The sequence below is a fragment of the Gymnoscopelus braueri genome (genome assembly GCF_963280865.1).
Source record: "Gymnoscopelus braueri genome assembly, chromosome: 20".
Lineage (NCBI taxonomy): Eukaryota > Metazoa > Chordata > Actinopteri > Myctophiformes > Myctophidae > Gymnoscopelus > Gymnoscopelus braueri.
The window spans coordinates 7,113,456-7,140,140 of NC_137622.1; the positions used below are offsets into that span (position 1 = coordinate 7,113,456).

At 44.0% G+C, this 26,685-nt stretch overlaps 1 protein-coding gene across 3 annotated transcripts in view; it reads right to left on the minus strand.

The window, feature by feature from the left end:
* Positions 1 to 22,215, minus strand: part of atrx (ATRX chromatin remodeler) — a 60,671-nt gene extending 38,456 nt beyond the window's left edge. For 2 of the 3 annotated variants that reach the window (XM_080416077.1, XM_080416075.1), the window contains exons 1-13: positions 21,982 to 22,215; positions 18,364 to 18,422; positions 17,550 to 17,605; positions 17,349 to 17,467; positions 17,148 to 17,243; positions 16,851 to 16,966; positions 16,664 to 16,731; positions 14,116 to 16,424; positions 13,936 to 13,999; positions 13,193 to 13,347; positions 12,640 to 12,813; positions 12,178 to 12,328; positions 345 to 447 (exon numbers count right to left, since the gene is read on the minus strand). In XM_080416077.1, the coding sequence (XP_080272203.1) occupies positions 345 to 447; positions 12,178 to 12,328; positions 12,640 to 12,813; positions 13,193 to 13,347; positions 13,936 to 13,999; positions 14,116 to 16,424; positions 16,664 to 16,731; positions 16,851 to 16,966; positions 17,148 to 17,243; positions 17,349 to 17,467; positions 17,550 to 17,605; positions 18,364 to 18,411 (3,459 nt within the window). In that variant the 5' untranslated portion in view covers positions 18,412 to 18,422; positions 21,982 to 22,215. The remainder of the gene's footprint in view (positions 1 to 344; positions 448 to 12,177; positions 12,329 to 12,639; positions 12,814 to 13,192; positions 13,348 to 13,935; positions 14,000 to 14,115; positions 16,425 to 16,663; positions 16,732 to 16,850; positions 16,967 to 17,147; positions 17,244 to 17,348; positions 17,468 to 17,549; positions 17,606 to 18,363; positions 18,423 to 21,981) is intronic. The other variant, XM_080416076.1, reaches the window with a different exon arrangement.
* Positions 22,216 to 26,685: the final 4,470 nt, after the last annotated feature.

Genomic DNA, 26,685 nt, shown 5'->3' on the forward strand with positions numbered 1-26,685 from the left:
AGTACAATGGTAGCAAGCACCAGAATCCTATTTGTCTACTTACCCCTATGTGTCAGGATACTCCATGCCGAATTTCATATGTGTAAGACAATTTATGTAATTTTAGTAAATTAATATTCCCATTAACATAATTTCGCCCCAAAAAAGGGGGTTTTGGGGCCCCTGAGACCAAACGGCCCCGAGTTGGGGGTGGTCAGTATGAACTTGTGATGGCCCAAGGTATATGCTAACAGGAAATCATAGTGAATTTTTTTTAGCAGAAAACATTCTGAGGGCTGGGCCTGGCTCCCGGTCTATTCTAAGGAGTGTGGAGAAGATGAGCTCCCGCAGTTTAATCTCCATACCTTCGCTTCTGAAGACGAATCCTGAACCTTGATCCGACGTCGCTTCTTCTTCTGCTGCTGCTTGTAACTCCTCTGTTTTGCCTCCTTCTTCCTCTTGGAATACCTGCAAACACAAACGGGACATAGGACTGTCACGATCATGACATTTTACATGAATATCAATAGTCAAATAAATAACAGTTTTTAACGATTTCATGGCCTTTTAGCCTTTTTAAACAAATCACACAAAGTAGATGTGACCAATCTCTTAAATGTACAGAGAAATGACGGTACCAATAATCAAAATAAATAATGTAGTATGGCCAAAATAGGCCATATTTAATAATTTGACACTTTCAAAACAAATTAAAAAGGTAGGGTAAGTGATTTGCAATTATTCAAATAATTGCAAAATGGGTCTATGTTCTGATAGTGCTCGTTACTATAGAGTGTCCTGTCCATATAAGGAGTCTCCATGTCTCTCCAGCTCTTTATAAAACAGAAAATGCATTTTCGTTTCAGTTTCATTTCCAATTTTATCCAATCAGGATAGAGAACTCAATCAGGATATAGATTAAACAAGTGAAATTGGAAGTGATGACACTAAGAAATGAGCAGGCAGAGATGCTCATAGGCCTGCGTCCTGCGTCGCTGACGCACATTATTGCGAAAGGACGCATTCATGACACCGTCGTGGCGTCCATGGGACGCACTAGAGTTTCACCAACAACAGAGAAAAATAAAAAAATAATTTGCGGTAAAATTAGTTGCTGTGATCTGCATGGACAAAGGTGTCTAATCTCTCGGTTAGACACCGTTGTTTGGAGAAGTGTATAACTCTCGGTTAGACACCTTTGTACTGGAGAAGTATAACTCGGTTAGACACCGTTGTGTGGAGACTATCTCGCACACGTTGTTTTCCTCCGAGGTGGAAAGACTGGTGATGCGAGGTTACACACGTTGTCGCAGCAGCAGCACAGCCCCCCCCCCCCCCCCCAGGTTACACAGAGAGAGAGAGAGAGAGAGAGAGAGAGAGAGAGAGAGTGAGTGAGTGAGACGGCATGAGGAGCTGGTTGAGACCTGGTCTCAAACGTGTAAAAAAGTCTTGGATAGACCACTGTCTGGAATAATAACTGATCATCATACATACAGGTCTATTACTAACCTTTGTTGCTATTGTCATCTTAAATTGACCAGCCAAAGTAAAATCCACGATTTTAGAGTGTTCTCCAACTTGCTTGGAGAATGGAGATCAGAGTGATGTGATGGATGCGTTTAACGCATGTTACCAATCAGCTGTGTAACATTAGCAGGTTAACGATGGCTCGTTGAGCCTATGCATTTGACCCTGATTTGACCACAAAGGCAATCAAAAGCACTAATTAATGGCAGCTGTAAGTAACCGGTTGTCTATTATCTGTGTCTTGTATGTTTAATAGCCAACTGAATGTTTTCTGTAGCCTAGTAGAGATATCATATCGTAATTCCCTGAAGATCGGGAGACCCTTTCCCTCATGCTAAACTTAAAGTGACTTAAAAGGTTCCACTTCTCCTCAAAAAGACAACTTTATTTTCCTTTCTCACTGACAAGCCTAATAATTATTATTGCATTTTGGCTATGTGCAATAACTGCAAGCCAATGTTAATAGGCATTGTCAGTATTTGTCTTCATTATTTCTTGAATTCCTATTTCTTTAGTTGCCAATAATTCCACTGTAAGCCAGTGTTTCACTTTTATTGCTACACAATAAATAGTAAAAATAAATTCTACATTCATAAATGATACAAAATAAAATAATAATGACAAAAAGGTTCTGTGATTAAATGTATTCTATTGCCCCCCGTTGACAAAACCGTCCCGGGGGGCACCGAACTGGGTCCAAGCACTGCACCACGTAGGGTGTGAATTTTTGTGGGACTCATAAAATGTCCCTGGGACCCATCTAAAAGACCACCCTTGGGTCCCAGGACCCATTACATTGAAAACCTAGCAACATCACTGAGCAGGCAAAATTGGAACACTATAAAAATGAAGCTTAAAAATTGGTACTTTCTACTGATTGGCTGAGATTTTGACACCTACCGGAAAATTTATTTTCTGTTTATTAAAGAGCTGGAGAGACAGGGAGACTCCTGTTACTGAACAAACACTCTATAGCAATGATTACTATCAGAATATAGTGCTTTAACCTTTTAACAAAATACTTTTTGTTTTAACCCAAAAATATCACTTACCCTACCTTTAAACAATTGTTGAAATAGCTGCTGTACTAGCGCGTTGAGAACCATTTCAGTTTTTTTTTTAAGCGTTTGAAATCGTATGAACATTTTAACAGATTAAATTGATTTATACATTGTGCAAAATAATGTTAACGGGCATCATTTGACCTGTAAAAAAAATAAACAAACTAGAGTTGTCCAGATCCGATTTTGAGATCGGAAATCGGGCCCAATGACGTTATTTTTAATTGATCGGAATCGGGAGGATTATAATAATTTTATGATTAATGTGATATTTTTTTGCTGCACGTACGTTTCGTCCTTCTACTGTGCAGAACCACAGAGTTAGGTCTGAACTCATCAAAGTTTTAATTCGCTATGCATGTACTTTACTTTCACATGCTCCACTCCAAACCAGCCCAAACAAAATAGTCCATGGAAGTGGATAGGGACAACACTTTTGTCGATGTAAGTGTAACCCACAGTGTACTGGCCTCTCTACACACCCTTGGACTCTGCGTTGTGTTTTTGATGTTTTAGGAGATGGGGTGTTGTGCGGAGAGAAGGGACACTGGACACACTGGTTCTGGATTGTGGTTGAGACCTTGTGCATTTATTGGCTGACATTCACAGGTTCTGCTGCTGTTTATGGCTGTAGGCTTTCCAATAGAAAACAAACATTGACAAACATGGCGCCCTCAACTGCATAGTCAACTGAACTACGGTGTCCAGTGAGGGACAAAAAGGTGATCACAGGTGAGGGAGCTTGGCAACAGTGACACCTGCTGACATAAAAAGGCTACTACCTTACATCTACCCCTTCTTTAATTGATGGCGTCCCTGCCATCAGACCAAACAAAAAACAAAAACTAACGCCACCCATTAACCAAAACTGTGTGTGTGTGTGTGTGTGTGTGTGTGTGTGTGTGTGTGTGTGTGTGTGTGTGTGTGTGTGTGTGTGTGTGTGTGTGTGTGTGTGTGTGTGTGTGTGTGTGTGTGTGTGTGTGTGTGTGTGTGTGTGTGTGTGTGTGTGTTACACATGCCCTGCTGGTCCTCTTGCTTTGACCCTTTGCCACAACTTCCATCCCCTTTCTATCTTCTGCTGTTCCTCATCAGATCTCAAGACTTGTGACTCAAGGCATAATCTCTTTGGGGGCCGTCGATTTCTTGGCGGGTTCCTCCTTGGAGAATCGGGCCCTGGAGGTGTGTTGGAAAGTCTCTCTTCCTCCCCTCCATCACTCATTTGCTCAGGCTCCACATCCACTTCCTCCATCCTTGTTTGTTCATCCTGTCCATTTATTGACTCTGGTGCAGTGTTCTCCACAACTGCCTCTGTATCACCCGTCTCACATTCCTCTTCTGTATCTGCCTCAGTCTCTCTTCCATCCTGCTCCACTATTCCCTCTGTATTGTCTCTCTCCCAGTCCTCTTCCACATCTGACTCCTCCTCTCTCATCACTTCACTGGCCTGCTCCACTGGAAGAAACATACACTGTGTAAGGAGGTTACGGTGGACCACTCTTTCTGTTTCTCCATCTTCTGGTCGTATCACATACACAGGTATATTGGGTTGCTTCTTCACCACAATGTATGGACGCGACTCCCATTTGTCTCCCAGTTTCTGCCGCCCTTCCACATGACACTTTTTGAGCAGGACTCTGTCCCCCGGGCTGAAGACGTGACTCTTTGCTTTTTGGTCATAGTATTTTTTCTGCTGATCCTTCGCTTGGTGAGAAGTCTGATTAGCCAGGGCGTAGGCCTGTGACAGACTGTCATGCAGAGTTTGGACATACTCACTATATCCGCCTTGCTCATTGGTGGTATGAAGCCCAAAGATTAGGTCAACTGGAAGCCGGGGGTGCCTACCGAACATCAGGTAGTATGGTGTATATCCAGTGGAGTCGTGTCTCGTGCAGTTGTAGGCATGCGTCATTGCATCCAAATGCTCATGCCAGCGGGGTTTCAGGTGAGGCTCTAGTGTCCCCAGCATGTTCATGAGGGTCCGGTTGAACCTTTCGGTGGTCCCGTTGCCCTGGGGGTGGTAGGGGGTGGTGTGGGTTTTAGTGATGCCAGTACACTTACACAGCTCCTTCACAATAGCACTTTCAAAATTGCGTCCTTGGTCTGCATGCAATTTCGCAGAAAAACCAAACCGGCAGAAGAAGTTTTTCCACAGTACCTTAGCCACTGTGTTGGCTTTTTGGTCTTTAGTGGGGTAGGCCTGGGCGTAGCGGGAGAAGTGGTCAGTAACAACGAGCACATTTTCTATGCCACCTTTTGACTTCTCCAGCATCAAAAAGTCCACACACACCAGCTCCATGGGGGCACTGGTGTGAATACTGACCAGGGGAGCCCGGAGGCCTGCAGTTGGGGTCTTTCTGAGGCAGCACCTCTCACACTGCTCACACCAGGCCTTGATCTCCTGGAACATCCTTGGCCAGTAGAATCTCTCCCTTATCATCTGTAATGTCCTCTCAAATCCCAAGTGTCCTGAGTCATCATGAAGAGTAGTCTTGACAGATGTACGCAGCCGTTCTGGCAGTACAAGCTGCTCCAATACTCCCCTTTGGCCGTCTTGTACACAGCGGTACATGATACCATCGCGTATCACTAACCTCCTCCACTCCTTTAAGAGAAGGCACATTTGCCCACCACCACTGATCCTCTCACTGCGACTTGGTTTCTGGTTCAGGCTTTTAAAGTGCAGGACAGGGCTGATGTCAGGATCTTCCTTCTGCCCTACACGGATCTGCTGTTTTGTCATGGCAGGTAAGGATTCTGTCCCCACATCCAAGTAGGGCTCACTGGACTTGAGTAATCGAGGTTCTTGGGGGTCAGGTTCCTCTGGGGCAGTGGTGTTCTCACCCGGGGAGCTCTCTTGTTTTCGGGTGGGCTGAGGTTCCTCTGGGGTAGTAGTGTTCTCACCCGGGGAGCTCTCTTGTGTTCGGGTGGGCCGAGGTTCCTCTGGGGCAGTGGTGTTCTCACCCGGGGAGCTCTCTCGTTCTCGGGTGGGCCGGTTCCCTCCATGGCCTAGTTCACTGGCCCTCACCCGCTGAGGGCAGGTGTGTAGGACTTGCGTGACCTCCTGGTAGGACATACGGGAGAGTGCGTCAGCATTTGCATTACTCTTTCCTCTTCTATACTGGATGTCCAAGTCGAACGCCGACAGTCGAGACACCCACCGCTGTCCTGTAGCATCCAGCTTCGCTGAGGTCATCACATACTTGAGGGGGTTGTTGTCTGTCTGGACTGAGAATCTACGTCCATAGAGATGGTCGTAGAACTTATCTGTCACTGCCCACTTCAGAGCGAGGAACTCAAGTTTGTGTGCAGGATACCGGGTCTCTGCTGGGCTCAAGCCACGGCTGGCGTAGGCCATGACTCTCTCGACTCCACCCTGGAGTTGGACCAAGACAGCGCCAAGACCCTCTCCTGACGCATCAGTTTGAAGCACAAAGGGCAGGCTGAAATCTGGATACCCCAGCACTGGAGCAGTCGTCAACTTCTCTTTCAGTGTCTGAAAGGCCTCCTCACACTCATTAGTCCACAAAAAGGGTGGGTCAGGACCCAGGGTTCTCTTTCCCCCTCTCTTCTTCTTTCTGGGGTCGCCGCTGGTGAGGCGGTATAGAGCTGCTGCTGTCATGGAGTAGCCGTGCACATATCTTCTATAATATCCGGCCAAGCCCAAGAATTGGAGCACTTCTTTCCGATTTGTGGGCCTCACCCAGTCCTTAACCCTGCTGATTTTCTCTGGGTCTGTCCTGATGCCCTCTGCAGACACCAAGTGACCCAAATACTGCACCTCCTTTCTCACCAGCTGGCACTTCGAGGGCTTCAACTTCAAGCCATGCTCCTTGAGTCGATCAAACACAAGCTGCAACCTCTCCAGGTGCTCTTCAAAGGTTTTGGAGAATATGATGAGGTCATCTAGATAGATCAGGAGGTGAGTGAAGTTCATATCCCCAAAGCAGCAGGTCATTAGTCTCTGGAAGGTGGACGGAGCGTTCTGTAGCCCAAAAGGCATTCTGTTGGCCTCAAACAGCCCCATGGGAGTGCTGAATGCTGTCTTGTGTTTGTCGCACTCCGCCACCTCCACCTGCCAGTAACCAGACGTGAGGTCAAGGGTGGAGAAGTACTTTGCTTGCCCCAGGGCCTCCAGGGCCTCCTCTATTCGGGGCAGGGGAAATGCGTCTCTGGTGCTGTAGGAGTTCAGCTTTCTGTAATCCACACAAAGCCTTAGTGACCCATCTTTCTTGGTTACGATCACTACTGGTGAAGCATATGGGCTCTTACTAGGCCTGATGACCCCTGTTGTCTCCATGTCTATCAACAACTTCCTCACATCTTGCCACTGTGAGGGGGGAATCTTGCGGTATGGTAGTCGAAAGGGTGTAGAATCGACAAGGGGAATTTCATGCTTTATTGTTTTTGTGTGGCCATAGTCTGTGGAATGCTGGGAGAACACACTTCCATTTTTCTCCACCAGCTCTTTAAGGAGGGACCGCTGGTGCTCATTCTCTACCGCCGCTTCACTTACGTCCACCCCACCACTTGCCACAACTTGATCCAAACTCAGGCAGGCCTCGTTGCTCTCACAGTTGTGATGTTCACCTGGCTTCTTGTCAGGAAACTCCACAACATTTTCCACCATGAGTGCATTGGCCAGATGTGTGTGTGGCCTTATTGTGATAGCATGTTGGGACAGATTCATCACCCTAACAGGGGTGCAGCCCTTCTTCACATCAACAAGGACTTTGGCAACCAAAAGGTCTTGGGGGAGACGCAGGAAAGGGTGGCCTTCAATGAGGGCTGTGTAAGTCTTTCTTTGTGGGCCAACCTTGATCCTACACTTCAAATCCATCTCCTTCCCTCCAGGGATGCTTATCTTACGGCCAGTGTACACAGCGGGGCCCACCGTGTCATCTGTTCCATTATGTTCTGTGTTCCCAATTTCCAGTAGGGCAGTGTACCACTCTGGATGGCTTTGCTTGACCCGGTGAATGAACTGTTGGCCATAGGTTGCTTGGAGGTGGCTTCTGGAGGCACGAATGACATTGGTACCAACAAGCAGGGGGACAGAGGAACGATACTCTGAATCAGGGACCACAAAAGCTGGCACAGCCTCAAACTCTCTCCCCAGCACTTTCAGGTTAATGTGCAGGACACCATAGTAAGGCACACTCTGTCCGGCTGCCCCCTCTATGGGTATTTTGGAAGGCTGTAGCTTTTGTTTCTGAAGGGTTGGGTGGTTGCGCCAGTAATTGTGAGTAATACTGGTAATCTGTGAGCCAGAGTCTATGAGTGCCTTGCATTTTATCCCATTGACTTCCACCTCCCCCTCGTTCCTGGGACCGACTAATGGGGTGTCCTCTCCTCCATCATCAGTTCCGCTCACCTGTAATGGGGAAACTTGCTGCTTGCCCATGGTTGCCCCGGTAACCATGGGCTTTAGGGGTTTAAATGTTGTGCTGAGGGAGCTGTGTTTCCCTCCGCAGGGGCCATAGGCTGGGGTTGCCGAACCCAGGACAGACTGGGATCTGGGAGTACTGCTCTGCAGACCCGGGCAATATGTCCTTGTTTCCCACACCGGTAGCATGTAAAACTGGAGCCCTGGGCAGTACTCCCTGGTGATGACAGGAATCTTGGTGGGGGGGCAGCGGGAGGGACAGATAGTGGGACAGCGGGTGGAACAGTGGCTGGGGCAGCAATTCTTGATTCAAGGTGAGACAACATGGCCATCTGTTGCTCCTGGCTTAGAGCCAATTTCTTCACAATCTCTCTCAACTCTGACAACTCTGAGGTCTCTTTTGTTATTTCTGTCTTCACATTTGCAGCACGCTCGGGTGTGGCATGTACCTGGGCATATGCTTTCTTTGTCTTGTGCTGTGGCTGGAACTTCTTTGTTTCTTTTGTTAGATTTCTGAGCTCATTTTGTAGCTCTCGGAAGCTCAATAGCCGGGGCTTCATTGGCGAAATCCTTGCATACATCTCCTCATCTTCAAGCCCCCTTAAGAACTGCCGGGTGAGTTTGCTATCACGGTCGGGGAAAGGCCTGCCCCCTCTTTCACTGTTTTCCACAGCTCGCAATGTTGCCTCCAGTGCTATGGCATAAGAGCAACAAGACTCTTCAGACCTCTGGCAACGTTCATAGAAGTCGGCTAGTGGATCAAGGGAGCCTTGTGTGTCACTGTACTCAGCCCTCAATTCCTCAAATGCCTTCTCAGGGGTTTGGTCATGGGGAGGTAGGTTCAACACCAACCTTCTGGCCTCGCCACCCAGGTGTCGCACTACTGTGGAAAAGCGGAGGTGCATGGGAAGCTCTATTGCCTCCAGGAGATACTGCATGTCACGAATCCAGTCCTCTACCAGCATCTTGCAATCCGAATTACCAGTGTAGATTTGGACATTCTTCACCTGATGAGTCTGCAGGAAGCCACCATAGGCAGCAGGTGGAAGGCTTGGGTTGGCTATGGCTCTGTGTGGGGCGTAGGATGGGGGTAAAGGAGTGGGTTGGGGGAGTGCATTGGGATGTCTATTGCTGACTCGGGGGTCGGAAACAGGTGTCCATGTATGTACTGGAGCCGGCACATGGAGGGGAGCTGTATAATCAAAGGTTTGTGTGAGGGTATTGGGATACATTCTAGCTTGAGGATCTGAAGCAGGCATCTGTAAATATACTGGGGCAGGGGTGTGGGGGGCTGCTGTAGGGTTAAACGTTTGGGTGAGTGGACTGGGATACATGCTCACTTGGGGGTCTGAAAACGGCATCTGTAGCTGTATTGGAGCAGGGGTGTGAGGGGAAGCTGTATGGTGAATAGCTTGTGGGAGGGTATTGGGATACATGCTGGCTTGAGGGTGTACAGCAGGTGTCTGTAGATGTACTGGAGCAGGGGCATGGGGGGGAGCTGGGTAGTCAACATTTCCATAATTGGCATTCATAGGGATGGGCACAGTCGTGCTGTGGCCCCATGCACCAGTGGCAGACGGGGGCTTGGGGGCCATCTCACCATGGGCCAGGCCCTGAGAGTGGTGCTGCAGTAGATGCAACTGGGGGCTTGGTCTATGATCTGAACCATGGAGGGTCTGCTCAGTAGCAGGAGGGTTGTTCATAGTGTTCATTTGGGATATTTGAGAATTTGGCGTGGGGAGCTGGGGAGCAGGAGTGGAATATGCATATCTGGTGTAGGCCTGAGGGATAGGCTGGGCAGCCTGGGTTGGATAAGGGAAGGTAACTGGAGGGTTCATTGTGGGCTGCTGTACATGTTGCATTTCTGAGATGGGGCGTGGAAGGCCTTGTGGTGACAGTATTGGGGGTGGTGGACTAAGCTGTGAGCGTGGTCCTGAGTACTGAGTGTGTGAGGGCTTTGGCCGCACTGACTGCTGCTGCATCCCTGTACTGGCATCAGCCGTTGCTCCTTCGCTCGAAATATGTAATGTTGTATGGGGAGAGTTGTAGTTATGGCTTGTTGCATGCCCAGGGGAGGGCTGTGTCTTGTGGGGAGAGTTATAGTTATGGCTGGTTGGAGGGCCTGGGGTGAGTTGGTGGGCTGGTAGCCGGGCAGTGGTGTCCTCCAGCTTTGAAGGGGAATCATTGTTGTCACTCAACATCTTCAGTTAGTTTAACTGGTATCAGGGGCTTGGGCAGTGAAACAGATGATATGTCTGTGTATGTAGGTGTGTAGAAGGGGTATTTCCAGTGTAGTACAGTGCAATGAAACAAAAAAAACAAAAACAAAAACAAAACAATGTATCAAGTATCAATTCGTACATAAATTTCACATTAACCAAAACTATTTCAATTAGTCAGCTCTGTGTCTAACTCAAGGAATATGAATTAGGTAGACAACAACAATGTTCATAGAATTGTTCCTCATAAGTCTCTCACATAGAATACAGCACGCTTTTTCTTTTTTCTTTTTCAATTCAAATAGCAGTTCAGCTTATAGGACACCATAGAAAGTCCTCAAATGAAAACAACTTTTCATAGCATTGAAAGGATATGTTGAAGAAGTGGATATTCTTCCCATTCAACTCAGCAGATGATAGTAGCTCAGTCCACCACACTGTCCATTCACAGCTGGTAATACAGTTTGGTACAACCGCATAGATGGGGATGCTACTGTCAGTCTCTCTCTTCCTCTTCAGTCTCGTAGTGCCACAATCCGGGTCACGGCACCAAAGATGTAACCCACAGTGTACTGGCCTCTCTACACACCCTTGGACTCTGCGTTGTGTTTTTGATGTTTTAGGAGATGGGGTGTTGTGCGGAGAGAAGGGACACTGGACACACTGGTTCTGGATTGTGGTTGAGACCTTGTGCATTTATTGGCTGACATTCACAGGTTCTGCTGCTGTTTATGGCTGTAGGCTTTCCAATAGAAAACAAACATTGACAAACATGGCGCCCTCAACTGCATAGTCAACTGAACTACGGTGTCCAGTGAGGGACAAAAAGGTGATCACAGGTGAGGGAGCTTGGCAACAGTGACACCTGCTGACATAAAAAGGCTACTACCTTACATAAGCATAACATTTTAGATCCCTTTAGAGAGTTTAAATGATCAATTCCACCGGAGTTTGGGGGTAGCACTAGCAGTTAGTGCATAGCAGTAGCAGTGACATAAGGTACTTTTTGCCTTGAATATAATTGAAAGGCAGACAATATTGCCACACTGTCTAAATGGGGAAACGTTTTTATTTGATCAGGACTCCCCCTAGGACTAAAAGTTTCCCTGGGACCCATTCAAATGACCACTCGTGGAACCCACTAACTACATTGAAAACCTAACATCACTGCTACTGCTTAGATGAGGAGTTATTTTGTTGCATTGGAATTGCTGAGGTTTTAGACATATTTTGGTTTGTTATTTTGTGCTGCACCACTAAGCTATAAAGAGATTATATTTCGTTTACTCGTTTGAACCAGTGCCTCACTAATTTTACTTATGATAAAAACTAACTTCTATGATAAACAAACAAACAACTTGAATGCTTTCTTCTTAACACATTGACCGCCAGAGGTTAATCTCATAATGTACTCACCAGTGCCAACGTTTTATTGTTGTTTTTTGTTTTTTTCACGTTGCCATAGACCTCGTTAAAATCCTTAAGATTGAGCTCTGCACTGTTTGTAAACATCGCTGAGATCTCCCTGCGTGTACCAGTCCAAACCACGTGTAAAACGGGGCATCCATGTTGTAGTTAGAACGGTTTAGGTTAAACAGTGATCAGCGAGGAGAAAAACTACAATCGAAGAAAATGGCGTCTCAGTGTGCGCTTTAGAATGGAGTCCTATGGGATCGGCAAAACGTGATCCCGAATAATTCCATTTCCGGTGGTGTTACAATGAAATGTGCCGTACTAGAAAATTGAAAAAAAAAGGAAAAAGCACCACAGCCCGTAGGCTACGGGATCGGCGCTTTACAGTTGGATTTATCGGCCCGTAGGCTACGGGCCTGGCGGTGAGAGTGTTAATGCATTGGCGAAATATCTGATCGGGACTTGATCAGTATCGGCAGATACCAAAAATGTAATGATCGGAATAGGATCGGGGGCAAAAAAACGTGTTCGGGACAACCCTAAAAAAAAAACATCAGCACCCATTGGGTGACACTCACTCTCCCAATAGCCTCACCTAGTTTTGCGGCGTTTCCCGTCTTTCTCTGATGTGCTTTCTGAGCCGCTTCCCGAGCCGCTCACGTTCTCGCTGACCCCTGACTCCTCGTCGCTGCTGGACGTCGACTTCTCTTCCTTAAAGTCTGAGTCGTCAGAGTCATCGCTGCCAACTGCCAAACAGGAACAACACGAAGTGAGAACCAGTCAAGTGACAAAAAGTAGTACCCAAGAGTACACAAGAGTAAAATCCTCAGCAATAACGGCAATAACAATTGGAAATTATTCGAGTAACACTTTGAGGTGCTAGAAGGTGCTGGCATCATGTATAAGCATATTTTAACGTATATGTATACGTGTGTTTGTGTGTGCACTGTTCGATTAGAATATGTAAAGTGTCAGTGTGGAGAGGGGTATTAAGTGTGTGAGGGGTGCTATGTGTGAATGTGTGTGCAGACAGTCCAACAGGTCAACATATCCATACCTTTTCGTCTGGATCTCTTCTTTTTCCCCTTCTTGTCCTTCTCTTTAGCGCCAGATTTCTCGTCTCCTGATTCGCCCTCGCTCAATGTGAGTTTATGGCGAAGCAAGCGGTGGCGCCGGCCGCTCTTCTTCCCCTCCATGTCAGAGCCGGAGTTTTCAGAGTCATCCTCGTCGTCTGCAGCAGAAAGGGAACACATCAGTACATACATACATATATACACACACACACACACACACACACACACACACACACATATCTTTATTGTCAGGTGAAATTAAAAAATAATCTTCGTCCCATTTTCAACCTTATTTTGGGCATGTCATCGTAGGCAAAATGTTCAATAGTTTCCAATAATAGGCTATCTACAATATAACGTTTGCGTTTCATCAGAGCTTGTAGATCAGCTATTTTCGCACAACACTGTCATATGAGGACGTTTTTTATGTATGGAAAAGCATAAAAACATATGGAGAAACAAGGTTTCTGGCTGAGTGTGACTATGTAATGATGTCATATTGACATTTCAACATTTATAGTAAAAGAAAAAAGTTACCATCTTCATCTTCCTCCTCTTCATCATCTTCTTCATCTTTGTCCTTCTTGGTTGCTTTCTTGGGAGACTCCGTGCCGTCCTCATCCTCAGATGAGCTCTCCCCTCCAGAGGAATAGTTTGACTTTATTTGTGCCAGGAGCATTTTCTTGGCAATTCTTCAGGTGGTTAAGAGGAAAGAAGGGAGATCAATGGTTGATAAACATCTTTTTATCATGAGCTGTTGATTCGTTATGAATCACATGATTAACACTTTACCTGCCAATCACGAGTATAACCGTTGATGAAAAATACACCCGTTTACTGCCAAAAAAATCCATCCACGAGTATAACCGTTTTTCAAAAAAAAAAAAAAGTTTTTTTTTTTTCAATTTATCCACACAGAACCAGAGATATCACGATCCAAAGATTTCTAGCTCCATTCACTCCTTGGTTAACTTATTACTTTAAAATCCTGTATCTCGGCTCCTGTGTAAAAACATTTTAAACACTGGCACTGGGGGAAGTAAAATAAAAAAAACCCTCTGGCAGGGAATGTGTTCACAGAACAAAAAGCTATAACAATTATGATGAAGCTTAAGGTTAGGGTGTCTTTAAGGGGGATTATGTCTGATCAAATTAATATCAAATATCTAAATATTGAAACAAGAAACTTAAGAACTGTCTGGAGTGCACACAAAAACCAGAGTAGACTTTAAAATGAACCCATTGGTGCCTTTAAACGTTTTTTCTTCTTTTAGTTTTACCTGTTTTCAGCATCATCTTCTTCCAGCGCCGGAAGGTCTTCAGCTTTACCGTCTACTTCATCTCCTACACACACACACAAAAGGAGTTCCAAGTTACATACGGTATGAGTCTTAAACTTGTGAAAATCTGGCCAGCTAAACCGGAGTGTAAATACTGGTGTTTCAACGCTCTGGGAATACCTGACGACTGATGGAAAGCTCCACTTCCCACGGCTACATCCTCCTCCACAATGCGTTTGATCTTCTGCTGATCACTGTCCTCCCCAGAGTCACTCCCAGCTTGCTTCTCCTGCTCCTCATCCTCGCTGGAGGCGGACAACTCCTGCCCGGTGTTTCCTTTGCCCCTCCTTGACTTGCGCTTCTTTTCATAAGACCTTTTCTTGGGGGTTATTTTGTCTTCGTCTTTTTCCTTTTTCTTTCCCCGGGCAGGGTTCTTTTTCCCTTTCCCCAGTTTGGCCTTCACATCCTTCTCCTGGTCAGAGTCATCTGACCCTGACCCGTCCTGCTTCTTCTTCTGGGAGGCCCTCTTGGATGACCTGGTCTTCTTGCCTTTACTTTCCGAGTCCTCCAAGTCCGAGTCATCTGACCCTGACCCGTCCTGCTTCTTCTTCTGGGAGGCCCTCTTGGATGACCTGGTCTTCTTGCCTTTACTTTCCGAGTCCTCCAAGTCCGAGTCATCTGACCCTGACCCGTCCTGCTTCTTCTTCTTGGAGGCCTTCTTGCCTTTATTTTCCGAGTCAGAATCATTGTCAGGGGAGTCTGCATTGTGTTTGCGCTTGGATGACTTCTTCTCCTGGTCTTGGGAAGATGCCTTATTGAGCTTAAACAAGCATTTCCTAACACTCTTGCCTCCCTGGTCGTCATCGGAGCTGTGTCCCGCAGTTGTCTGCAGCAGGATGTCAGGGACTTCGTCAGAGTCTGAGTCCACGTCCTCCGTTTTAAGCTGTGAAGAAGCAGTCTTGGATCCCTTGGTCTGCTTCCCCTCTTCGGTCTTGTTGCCAGCAGATGTCTTGGAGGACTTGGATTTGCCATGGCTCTGCTCTTGGGCATCGGACTCGGATGAGTCGGTCTGGTTCTTTTTTTCGGCTTGCTTCCTCAGAGGAGTGGTCTTCACTCTAGCGGAGCGACGTTGTCCTCGAGATGACTCGCTGACCGCAGTGCCATCTGCGATATCACCAGAACCATCCTCCTTTACGGCATTATCTTTCTCTCCTTTCCCTCGCTTGCTTTTGGATCGGGACCCACGTGTCACCACTGGCACAGGAGTGAGTCTGATGGTGAGGTTTTTCACCTTTGGCTGTGACTGTGGAGGATCTTGTGACTTTCCATTGGTCTGTACATCAGCGTCTGTGCCATCATTTTGTAACAGCAGGGAGGAATCTGCAAGGCTCTCCACCATCTGAAAGAGCTCCTCGGGGACAGAGGGAGGAACAGAGACAATGTCATGATCTAGGGATGACCCATCATCACAGCCTTCGGTTTTGGCTGGTCCGACATCACAATCTTCAGTTGAGACCTCCCCAGCATCATCGTCTTCAGTTGTGGCCAGTCCACCATCCTCGTCTTCAGCTGGTTCGACAACACCGTCTTTAGCTTTGACTGGTCCAACATCACCCTCTTCATTTGTGACTGGCCCACCATCACAGACTTTACCTTTAGTCGATCCAGCGTTGCCGTCTTCAGTTGTGATTGGCCCACTGTCACGTCTTTCCTTTTTGACCCTTGATATGGCCGACACAGCCTTTGTTTGGCTACCTTTGACTTCAGCCTCATCTGATAGTCCATAGTCCATAGCAGGCTCTTCAGGGTCAGCCTCCTCGTCCATGCTGTCTGAGTCCACGTGGCTACCAGCTTCAGGCGTAACCTCATCAGAGATTTTACTCTGAGTGTGCAGCCCACCACCATTCTGCATCTCCATGACTTGGAACTCAGGGTCCAAAGCCTCCTCCAATGCATTATGAGCTTTTTTCAAATCCGCCAGTACGGCCTTGAAGGCCTTTAAATGCCGATACTTGATGCTGTTGTCTCCTTGCTGCTCTGTTGTCTGCTGGATGAACTGAATGAAAGTATTATTGAGCCCAGTTGTCGTTTCCACTAGCTTCTTCATTTTCTTTACCAATTCTTTTGGTACCTGTAGCTTCTTATAGGAGAATGTCATGGTCCCTGAGCCTTCGACGTGTTCCTTCCCATTAACAACTGGTTTGTGCCCTTTGATCTCCTTGTCCTTGTGTCGCTTGTCATCGTGCTCCGCCTTCTTAGCTGGCTTCTGTTCCTTGCTCCAGGTCTGTTCCAATTTTTCAATGAGGCGGTGGCATTTGGAGGTCAGGTCCTGGAGGGGCTCTGGGCAGCAGACATAGCATCGCCACTTTGAGTTTTCGTCGTTGATGACTGACCATTCCTTCCTGCCCAGGTTGCGCAGGATGCATTTCTTACAGAAGGCATTGTTACAGAAGTCACAGCAAACGAGCTTGCCGCCCTCAGCGCACCACCTGGCAATGGGTTGTAGAAATTACACGGCACATGTTAATTGAGGTCTCAATCACTTCGTATTAGATCAATTATTTGCAAGTTAAAAAATATTCTGAATGCTTAATTAGTCACTAGTAAATATTCTACAAAGATTCATAAGAGCAATGACTCATGTGTGCCATCACACCATTGCTTCTCAACTATTCTTATCAAGGAGAACATTTTGAGGGCACTGTGTCAAGACTGGTGGTAAAATCACCTGCACTGCTCATCCATTCCATCAGGGTCTCTACTTATGTCATCACTTTGGTAAAATTTGTAGCATGACTAGAGGCAGGAGAAATCAAATGAAGAATTATCATCCGAGGGAATTGAGATATGGTTAAAACATATAATGATTGTGAAATTACACTATTTGTGTTTAATCCTATTTCTTTGCCATGTACCTTGCATATAAGTACTTTGAGCACAGGATGCTCATAGACAGATTTTTTCTGAAAGTGGTTAACTTGTTGTCCACAGGCAGAACAGTTTACTTGTTTCTTGTGTAAATCTGTATCATCTGCAATGAAGAAAAACAGAGAAACAAAAGGGCAAAGAGAGTCAACAGTGTGCACAGTCAAGTCCAGAGTGTTCATTTGACTGAAAGTGTAAAAATGTATGATACCATTAATAATAATATAAGATAATTTGGTCTAATTAATTATATAAATACAGATAAAATACACATCATGAGGAATAACCTGTATCTTTCTGTTTGAAATCCACTCGGAGCTTCATAGCGCCTTTGTTTTCGTTACCAGCTGTTTCATTTCCAGCTGGTCTCATCACCAAAGTGCCTAATGGCAAAAAAACAAAACAAATTAGGACTATATACAACACCAGCATTTTTTATACATGACATTTATATGACTGTGATCTCTGCCACAGCGGACGCCTCATACCTTTAGACGAACTGTTCTGGTTAGTCTCTGAAAGATTGTCAGAAATGTTTTCATCTTCACTCTCTTCTGAAGTGTCAATTTTGCTCGATTCAGTGTGCTTAGTTACAGCAGTTGACTTCCTGAAATGGAGGAATATTGTATCTTTAGAGTTGCTTTAAAGCTGCATTAGTAAATTTGTGAATCTATACACATTCAACTCACCTCTTGGAACGAGAAGAGGAAGAAGGCTTCATGTTTTCTGTTGAGCTCCCAGGCTGCTTGGAGGGGAGGCATAGGACAAGCATGAAAATGTAGCTTAGAAATACAAACATCCTCCATAGAAAAAACAAACAACATTGGTCTTCTACGTAAATTCAATCATATCAATGTGTCCATACAAAATTACCTTTAATATAACAGAGATTATTGTTAATTTCATTTGAAATTGTGCAAGGCCGTACAAAAGTGTACATAAAATATTCTACCAGGGGTTCTGTCCAGAAATTTGACAGGGTTTGGCAGCCATTTTTGGATTATTTTGATTCCCGGCTGGGGACACTTAGGTATAGGACGGTGAATTAATAATTTGACAACTCTTGTATGGCAAGTGACAATCTGTATGAGAACGACGTGTTTTATTTTGGGTTTATTTTAGAAATTTTGTATTACTGTCTATTTACTTAAAGGGATACTTCACTTTCACATAAAATAAAAATTAAAAATATATATTAAAAATAAATGAAAAAAGTAATGGAAAATTCATGGCCCCCTCACGCATTAGAGTGTCCTACTAACGTGTGAGGGGGCCTTTATTTTGCCATAACTTCTTTCATTTTGTTTTAATATATTTTTTTAATGTTTATTTTATGTGAAAGTGAAGTATCCCTTTAAGGTATTGTTAATGTATGGTTATGTTCCTTCCTGTGATGTATGTATGTATTGTTGGTGTTGAAAAATCAATAAAAACAATTCAATAATAATAATAATAACAAAAGTGTACATAAAAACATTTCATCACCATATAAGCCAATCTCACCTCCTGTGCGATGTCTGCCATTTTATCTAGGATTTCAGAAGAAGCCATGCGCAATTTACCTGAGAAGAAAATGATAAGACATGGGTCATATTCAAACAGACAATTTGATGCACACAGAAAGACAGACAAGAATGTTTAAGTAATGAACTCCTTCCAAGATCGGCAGTAAGGGAGTGACAAGTGACAGTGATAATCTAGAGGTAGACACAGATAAACTGGGTCACGTTTTACTGGTGAATGGCAGCCTCTATTAGCCTTCAGAAATGTAAACTTTCATGTCATCAAACATAACAAGCACTACCACCCAGGAGTGTTTTTTTTTTAAAGTATCGCATTTTTTTAAAACATGCACTGAATCTGTTGAATGAACCGATCAAAACATAGATGACACTTGTTCTTGTTGTTCCCCGATAAAGCCGTCAAATGGTGTTAGTTCACAACATAATCTGGAGGATTTTGATTTAAAAACTGCAAGACACAATTAAGTAATGTTAGTTTATGGTATTTTAGGTACTTGATTATGAAAATATCTTTATAATAAAAAAAATGGATGCCACTGAAGGACAGATAGCAAGTAGTGCAGCTAATTATGGATGAAATTAAATAACATTGGGAAAAGACATTACTCCATATAGTATTCCAGCATCATAATTACTTCAATTGGTCTCATCATGTAAATAAAGAATCTAGAAATGTTTAATCAATAACAACAACCTTTTATGTATGAATAACTGATGACTAACACACTAGCAGCAAGGATGATATTCCATGTCATGTTATTGTGTATACAGTACAGTAACAAAACAGTCATATCTTTGATTAAAAAAAGTCAAGGATGTGTGGGCCATGGATACAAGGCTTATAAAAAAAACGTGTCGCCATTGTTCACAAAGATAGGCATACACATCTCAAAATGTACATATATTAAACTCATTATTTAAAAATGAAGCTTCCCCGGATCAATCAATTAGGGGTACAACATGGCGGCGGACAGGCCACTGTTTACATTTTGCGTCATCATAATGTGCGCGTGATGATTAGATGTTTATCCATCAGCTCAGGAATGCAAACAGGAAGCAGCCAGAGGAACATGATGCAAACTAACACCACATTTTGTCTGCCATGTAGGAAGTCGTTATTAAGCTTATTATTAACCAATTGATCATACGCGAAACATTCAACACATACGCATTAAGGCATGTAGACTCGATTCTCCTTTGTGGACTTAAGACGAAACGTAGCGTTTCCGCCATGTTTGTTCCCATAATAACCAAGGCCAACCTGTGTCTTATATCTAGCATGCCGGAGTCCTACCTTTATGTTCATGTAGTTTTTAATACCCATCATCACTATACAGATCGATCTGCAGCCTGCATCGATACCATTATAATCATTATGCTAACATCCTCCCAACGGTCCGTTAGCAACGGTTATTAACTCCCTCCCGCGCGCTCTGCTTTCCGACATCCTAGGTTTCCCTGGCAACCCTGCAGTTCTGCCCGGTCGGTGAATGTTTCAATGCATGACCCCCCCCCCCCCCCTCTCTCCTCCACACACATGCATTAAAACATGCAACAACTACAGGCCTGCCTGCTGCCACTGGCATCAGGTCCCCGTGGCTGCTGGTGCTGCTAACCGGAAGGCTCGCCCCAAAACACGCTCACCCCCAATTTTTTTGCGGTCCCCTCGCTTCCAGCGGTTCTTGTATTTGTTTTAATGAGGATAAGGAGGTTAGAAATAAGTTTAGGATTAGGCATAATTTTACTGAGGATACGTTTAGGAACAAGGTTAGGTTTAAACATAGTTTACTGAGGTTACGTTTACTAATAAGTTTAGGTTTAGGCATAGTCTACTGAGGTTACGTTCAGGAATTAGCTCCATAAAGAACCTCTCACTCCGCTATGCAGCTCCGAGATGAGCTGTATAGCGGAGTGAGAGGTTCTTTATGGAGCTATTCAGGAATAAGCTTTGGTTTGGGCATAGTTTACTGAGGTTACGTTTAGGAATAAGGTTAGGTTTAGGCTTAGTTAACTGGGGTTACGTTTAGGAATAAAGTGAGGTTTAGGTATAGTTAACTGAGGCTACCTTTAGGAATAAGGTTAGGTTTAGGCATAGTTAACTGAGGCTACATTTAGGAATAAGGTTAGGTTTAGACATAGTTTTACTGAGGTTACGTCTAGGAATAAGGTTAGGGTTAGGCTTAGTTAACTGGGGTTACGTTTAGGAATAAAGTGAGGTTTAGGCATAGTTAACCGAGGCTACATTTAGGAATAAGGTTAGGTTTAGACAGTTTTACTGAGGTTACGTTTAGGAATACCACGGCGACCGTTCCGAGGTCACCGGATTTGCCCCAGGGCGACTGTGTTTCGGGGCGAGCGTTTTGGTATTCCTGCTGCTAACTGCGGTGCTGCAGCACCAGCAGCGGTGCCACAACATCCATGCTAGCTGCTATAGCTAGCACAAGAAGCAGCGGTGCATCATGATCTGCAACCCGGGGGTTAAAAAGCTAGTTAGCTAAGCTTAGCTAGCGTTGGCTAACGTTATCTCTCACTAAACCCGGTGATGTTTCAGTATAATGTAAAAAGGTTGGGTTAAAAAAAACGCACGGAAGTTTTATCGCACGCGTTCCAAGGCTTTTAGTGTAATAATGCCGTGCAACGGTCGATATATGAATTAATGAGAGGTGTGCTCTAATTATGAAACGGTTGAATGTTTAGGTACTCTTGGTGTTTAAGAAAGAAAAAGATTACCGGCGGCTGCTGCGCGTTCACCGAGCATCGAGGGATGCGTCGCTGACGTCACAACAAAGCGTCATCTCGTAGGGCGGAAGTATAGGAAGTCGCGTCGCAACCGCGCCGTTTTCAGAAGTGTTGCCATGTCGGCTTATTATAAGTGAATTTGGGCTTGTTTTTTCAGTAAAAATGCTTGTAATTATTAGTGGTTGCGGTTTTTGGACATTTTTCTTAAGTGTAGTTACTTGTTTCCAATGTTTTTTCATTATTATTTAAACCAATGGCTCAAATATTTATGCCAGGGAGGGAATCTTTAAAAAATATATATATATATTCCACATTTTATTTTATATAAATATAAGAGATGAAAAAAAATAGCACATCGCGACGCGTTGTGAGCTTGTAGATCGGCTATTTTCAAGGCCGATGCATATAGGTTCAACGTGCGCATGTGGCCTAAGTTGCTTCTTTTGGGCTTGTTTTCCTAGACCCGGTTGCTCGTTTCTCACATAATGGTAGTGTTGCCATAGATTATATGGCAACACTACTTCCGCGTCGAAAACATCAGATGTACAAGCTCACTCGCGTCGCTCCGGAGACGCGTCGTGAGCTTGTGGATCTGATCTTGTCAACGCACCTCGCACACAACAAGTTCGGTCGCTCGTGAGGTCAACGTCCCATCCTTGTTCTTTTTTTATTTTATCCAACAAGAGCGTTACGTTACGCCGCGAACTAGTACAAGCCCCCTCCGTTCACTGTCTGCCGCCCAGAGATTAGCTGCTTAGCTTAGCCTTTAGCATTAGCTCCTTAGCACAGCAGAGCATCAATGGTTCTCCATGAATAAAACACGACCGGATTTGATGCTTTGCCTTTTTCCAAATCCTACCTGCTTTTCTCTGTCGTCATTTCTCGGTTGAAAGAAGACGCACAACACGGATATTAGACTGCGGCGGGTCCGAGCCGGTTCACTGAGCCTCCTTGAGACGTTTTTAGCGGCCGTCTTGGAACCGAAATGGAAAGAATAGTGAACAAACTCCCGTGTTTTTTTCTGTTAGTGGAGACAAAGCTCGGGGACCATCTTACCGGATGGTCTGCCGTGGAACCGACGCGAGAAAATGGCGCATCTGGTCCAATTCCTATTCCGCCATCCCATTGGCTGTCCACGCCAGAGAGTACTGCGCTCTGATAGGCCCGTGCCGTAGTGGGAGGGTCATAATAATAATAATAACCTTTATTGTATGGAACTTTTGGTTCGAGCTCCATACGCATTTCATGCGGAAGGTTGTGGATTCGAACCCTGCCTGGGGTCGATGTCAGGTCGCAACAGGTTCCTATTAACGCCAAATCCAATGGGTTCAGATCTGAGCCAAGTGTAGCCTGGCATGGCCAGACTAATATCACTGCGTAGATATTAGTCTGTAATCTCTGTGTGGAACCTGAATTTCTGAGGGGCAAATTCAAAAAATGCCTCTGGTGATAAATCCGTCCCATATTTGCATACTGGGCCCTGATCGGTCCCCTTTTTTTTGCAATGGCAGATTCGTCTGGACCCAGGCTAAGCCAAGTGTCCTGAGGAGGCGCGTCTGAAGCCTGTCCTCGACAGGAGTCACACCGGACGTTAAAAAAAACAGATGATTTGTTTAGAACCTTTTTAAAACAGTTTCAAAATTATTCACAGAGCATTGAATATAAATGGCCTCCCAAATCCCAGTGGCTTGGGGAGGTAGAGCGGCCCTCTTGGAATCGGGAGGTTCCCTGTTTCGATCCCCGACTAAAGTGTCCTTGAGCAAGAAACTGAACCCCATAACTGCTCCCGATGAGCAGGTTTGTGCTCCTGCTCAAAGAAGATTTTTTTTGGCAGGCCACGCACAGTTCAAAATAGCCAGAAAGTCACTCACAGACGTCAAACGTAGTTAGTAGTAGTTAGTTACTAGTAGTTATTTACACCATTGGTTCTTTAAGTGGGGTCTGCAGACCCCCATGGGTTCTTTAGGGAGTTCCAGTAGTCCCCAGCAAAATGAGAAACAGTTTAAACACTCAAGCTATTTTATTTTTAGATTATTCGAAAATAGCTGCTCTACAAGCTTCTTTTTTTTAAATCTTGACAAATCTTGATAAAACGAATGGGGGTCCCTGGCACAATATCTTCTCAAATGGGGAACTGTAGCCAATATCAATTTGGAGGTCCTTGACATGAAAATGTTTGAGAACAATGTACAGTCAATGGTTCTATTACACGTTTGAAGGGGGAACTTATATAATGCTTCATTCTCACTAAGTAGCCTAATAATTATATCTATGTATGTGCATTTGTCTGTTGGTGACATATCTTGAGTCCTATCAATATCAATTTAACGAAGTGTTCCCAGATTCAGTTTGTGAGATAATATACAAATGTGAATCAAGGATCACGATCATTTAGGATCATATTCCTTGATGTGTAGGCTACTGATGGAATGGCATTCATAAGAATGAGTCTTAGTTTCTAAAATGTATTTAACCATTTCAGAGTGAAAAGATGTATTGAAGATAAGAGGATCTCCCAAAACCACCAGGGTGTCAGACAACGTTTCGGTCAACTGACCTTCAGCAGGCATCAGATAACTTATTCTTTATATACGTTGGCTGTTCTCTCCTTCGCACCTGTCCTTGTACGTAGGTGTACAAAAGGGCTTTATCTTCTATGAATGGAGATTATGAAATATTACATTCATTTTGTTAATAAGGAAAAAATCGATCATGATTAACCAAACCCAAATAACTGATTACTGGTGTGAGTTAACCAGAGACTGGTATAGTAATGACACATACTGTACTGTATACATACACAGTAAAATCCTGAATGTTTAACTCTTAAAGTGTGAAAAATGATCCATAAGCATACATTTTACAGTTCATTATTTACATTCAGTGTTTTGCTGTTTGCAGTGCATTTGTTAGTAACATTTTCCTCAACCTAAGCTGTGACACATCACTGCCATTTTTATCTTCACCGCCACGATTTCCTGCAACGCCAACGTGAACATGCTTCACACAATCAATTATTGTGATCTATATAAAGCATGATTTATTCCTCTTTTATATACAATCTTCCAATCACGTTCTAAAAAACAAACAAACAAATGGGCCTCTTTTGGACTGGCCTGCCCCCATGTTTGAAAGTTGTTCACTCCTTCAGTGAGATTTGCCATGTCCCATGTGAGTGACATCCTCCATCCTGGCCTCCCATGTTATCATTATGAATTGCTTAAAACTGTACAGGTTGACTTTTGTATTGAATTTTTGTATTCAATGTCTGTTGTGCTGTTGTTTTGTCCAGTTGTTTGAGTGTTGAATGTTTAATGGACCACAATAGAAGTAAGCATTTGGCTCTTTTTTTGTGTATCATCCATTTGATGTCTTTTTAATTCATTGTATACTACTTTAAAAAATGTGTCAATAAAATATTCAATCAATCAATCAATAGTGTGTTTGTTCATTTGTTCAACAGGGGGCTCCTCATCTCTCCTGCTCTCTAATAAACCGAAAAATGTCAGGTTGGTCACCAATTTCATCCAATCCGGAAAGAGAACCATTTATCAGCTTCCATTAGAGTGATCCAGTTCCAATTTTGTCTGCTCATTTTTGTTTTGTTTCATCACTTCCAATTTCAATGGTTTATCCTGTATGAGTTCTTCCTCCTGATTGGATGAAATTGGTATCCCAACCAGAAAATATATTTTATGTTTGCGAATATAATGTGTTTTAACACTTATTTATCAAATCAATCACTTACTCAGTTTAACTAAATAAAAAAGTGTTAATAACACAATAATCACAACAACACTTGCCTTAATTGTGTTACTCGACTACCTGTCTTTTATGATTGTTGTGATTGATGATGTTTTCATGCAATTTCTACCTGATGTTTTTACTGTCTTATCTTTTTTGTTGTTTTGAATTGTGTTTACATCCCACTGTCCCTGTGATCCCCGCTGTGCCTTCATTTGATTTACTGTATCTATCTATGTTCTTGACTTGTTTATGCTTCAGCCATTGTTTCTCTGTCTAACATTTAATTATCAGCAGAACAAGTGTAGACAATGGGCTATAGACAATGCATTTGAAGTCGACCCAGAACACACCACAACTAGAGTGATGAAGAGGAGAGGAGGTACTCTTTATATGGGATTTTAATAGTCAGAAAGATGATGGCACCAGATGGCAGGCAGGTCCTTATTTGGTCATCAGCAGCAAGCAGCAGCAAGCAATTCGTAATCTTGGTTTTCATCAGAATGTGTTGTGGTGTGAGAGGTGTCATCATTTATTAGTGTATATAAGCAACAAGTGTTTGAGTGTATCTTAGTAAGCGTTCCATCTCAACTTGACATCTGTGCTGTACCTCAAAGCCATGAATACTCTCTGTATCCTCTCCCTGACATTCATGATGGTCTACACAACACCACACATTCATCAATTTCATCCCAAACACCTGAAGATGGAGATTGAACTTAAAGTAGAAACAATGCAAAAGAACCACGCAAGCTATGTTCAATGTTGCAGAATCTTCAGTGCTTTCTATATCGTTAAGATTAATCCAAAATTAATGCAAATATGTCATTTCTTCAACCAGACACTGTTGAAGGAGTACATCTACACGTCGGAGGAAAGTGCAGCCAATCCATGCGTGGTGAGTTTCCCAAAAACTGTAACCAGCTGCTCGTAGTCTAGTATATGTTGTTAGTAATCTACTGATACTAGATGTTTTAATTATATAATAATCCAGTGTTGTTATCATAGCAGCATCACGTTGCACTTCATGTGCATTTGTAAGATGGAGCTGCTTCACTCCTGACTCCTGTCTATGTCAACCCTGGTCCCTGACACATAACCACTTAAACCCTATATGATTGACCGGAGTTCCTCATGGCTCTATACTAGTGTATTTTCTGTTTTCTGTTATTGTGGGGAAAGCTTTCGCTGAAAATAGCCAATCGGCTGGTTAAGTATTAGACATTTTAACGTATTCTGTTTCTTTCCAGGATAAATTCTTCTGTTTGGCTGCGGAGAGTCTGACTGAATTTCCGCCACATTCATCTCTGTATAAGAGCAGAGAGGTGTCAAGACTTAAACATCAGCTGAAGAAGTTCAACAACGACGTAAGCAAGATTGTCTCTGTTATCTTAAATCCATTCGCCTCACCAACTTTCATACACGACTTGTTATAATATACAAACAGAGAGAAACATCTGGGCACTCTGGAACCTTGTCTCCCAATGAATTTATTTTATAACTTATACTGACTGGCTTTGACTAACAAGCAGTGGATATGACTATGGTGATAAGGGCACACGATAAGGCACAGGTTATTGCTCTGAATCTGATGATCTGATGATCAGATATTAGATATCTGTTTTCATTTTACATTCCTGTTGATCCAGGAGCACCTTCAAGACTAATATCCTACTTCATTGTCTGTTGGTTGTTTCTTTCCTTTGTTTTAATATGCCTTTGTGCACAACAAATATATTTATACAAGAAGGTGTGCATGTTGCTCTGAAGCATACTTTTGTTTTGTTAATTTGTAGGGAGGGTCACATATGTGCATGTT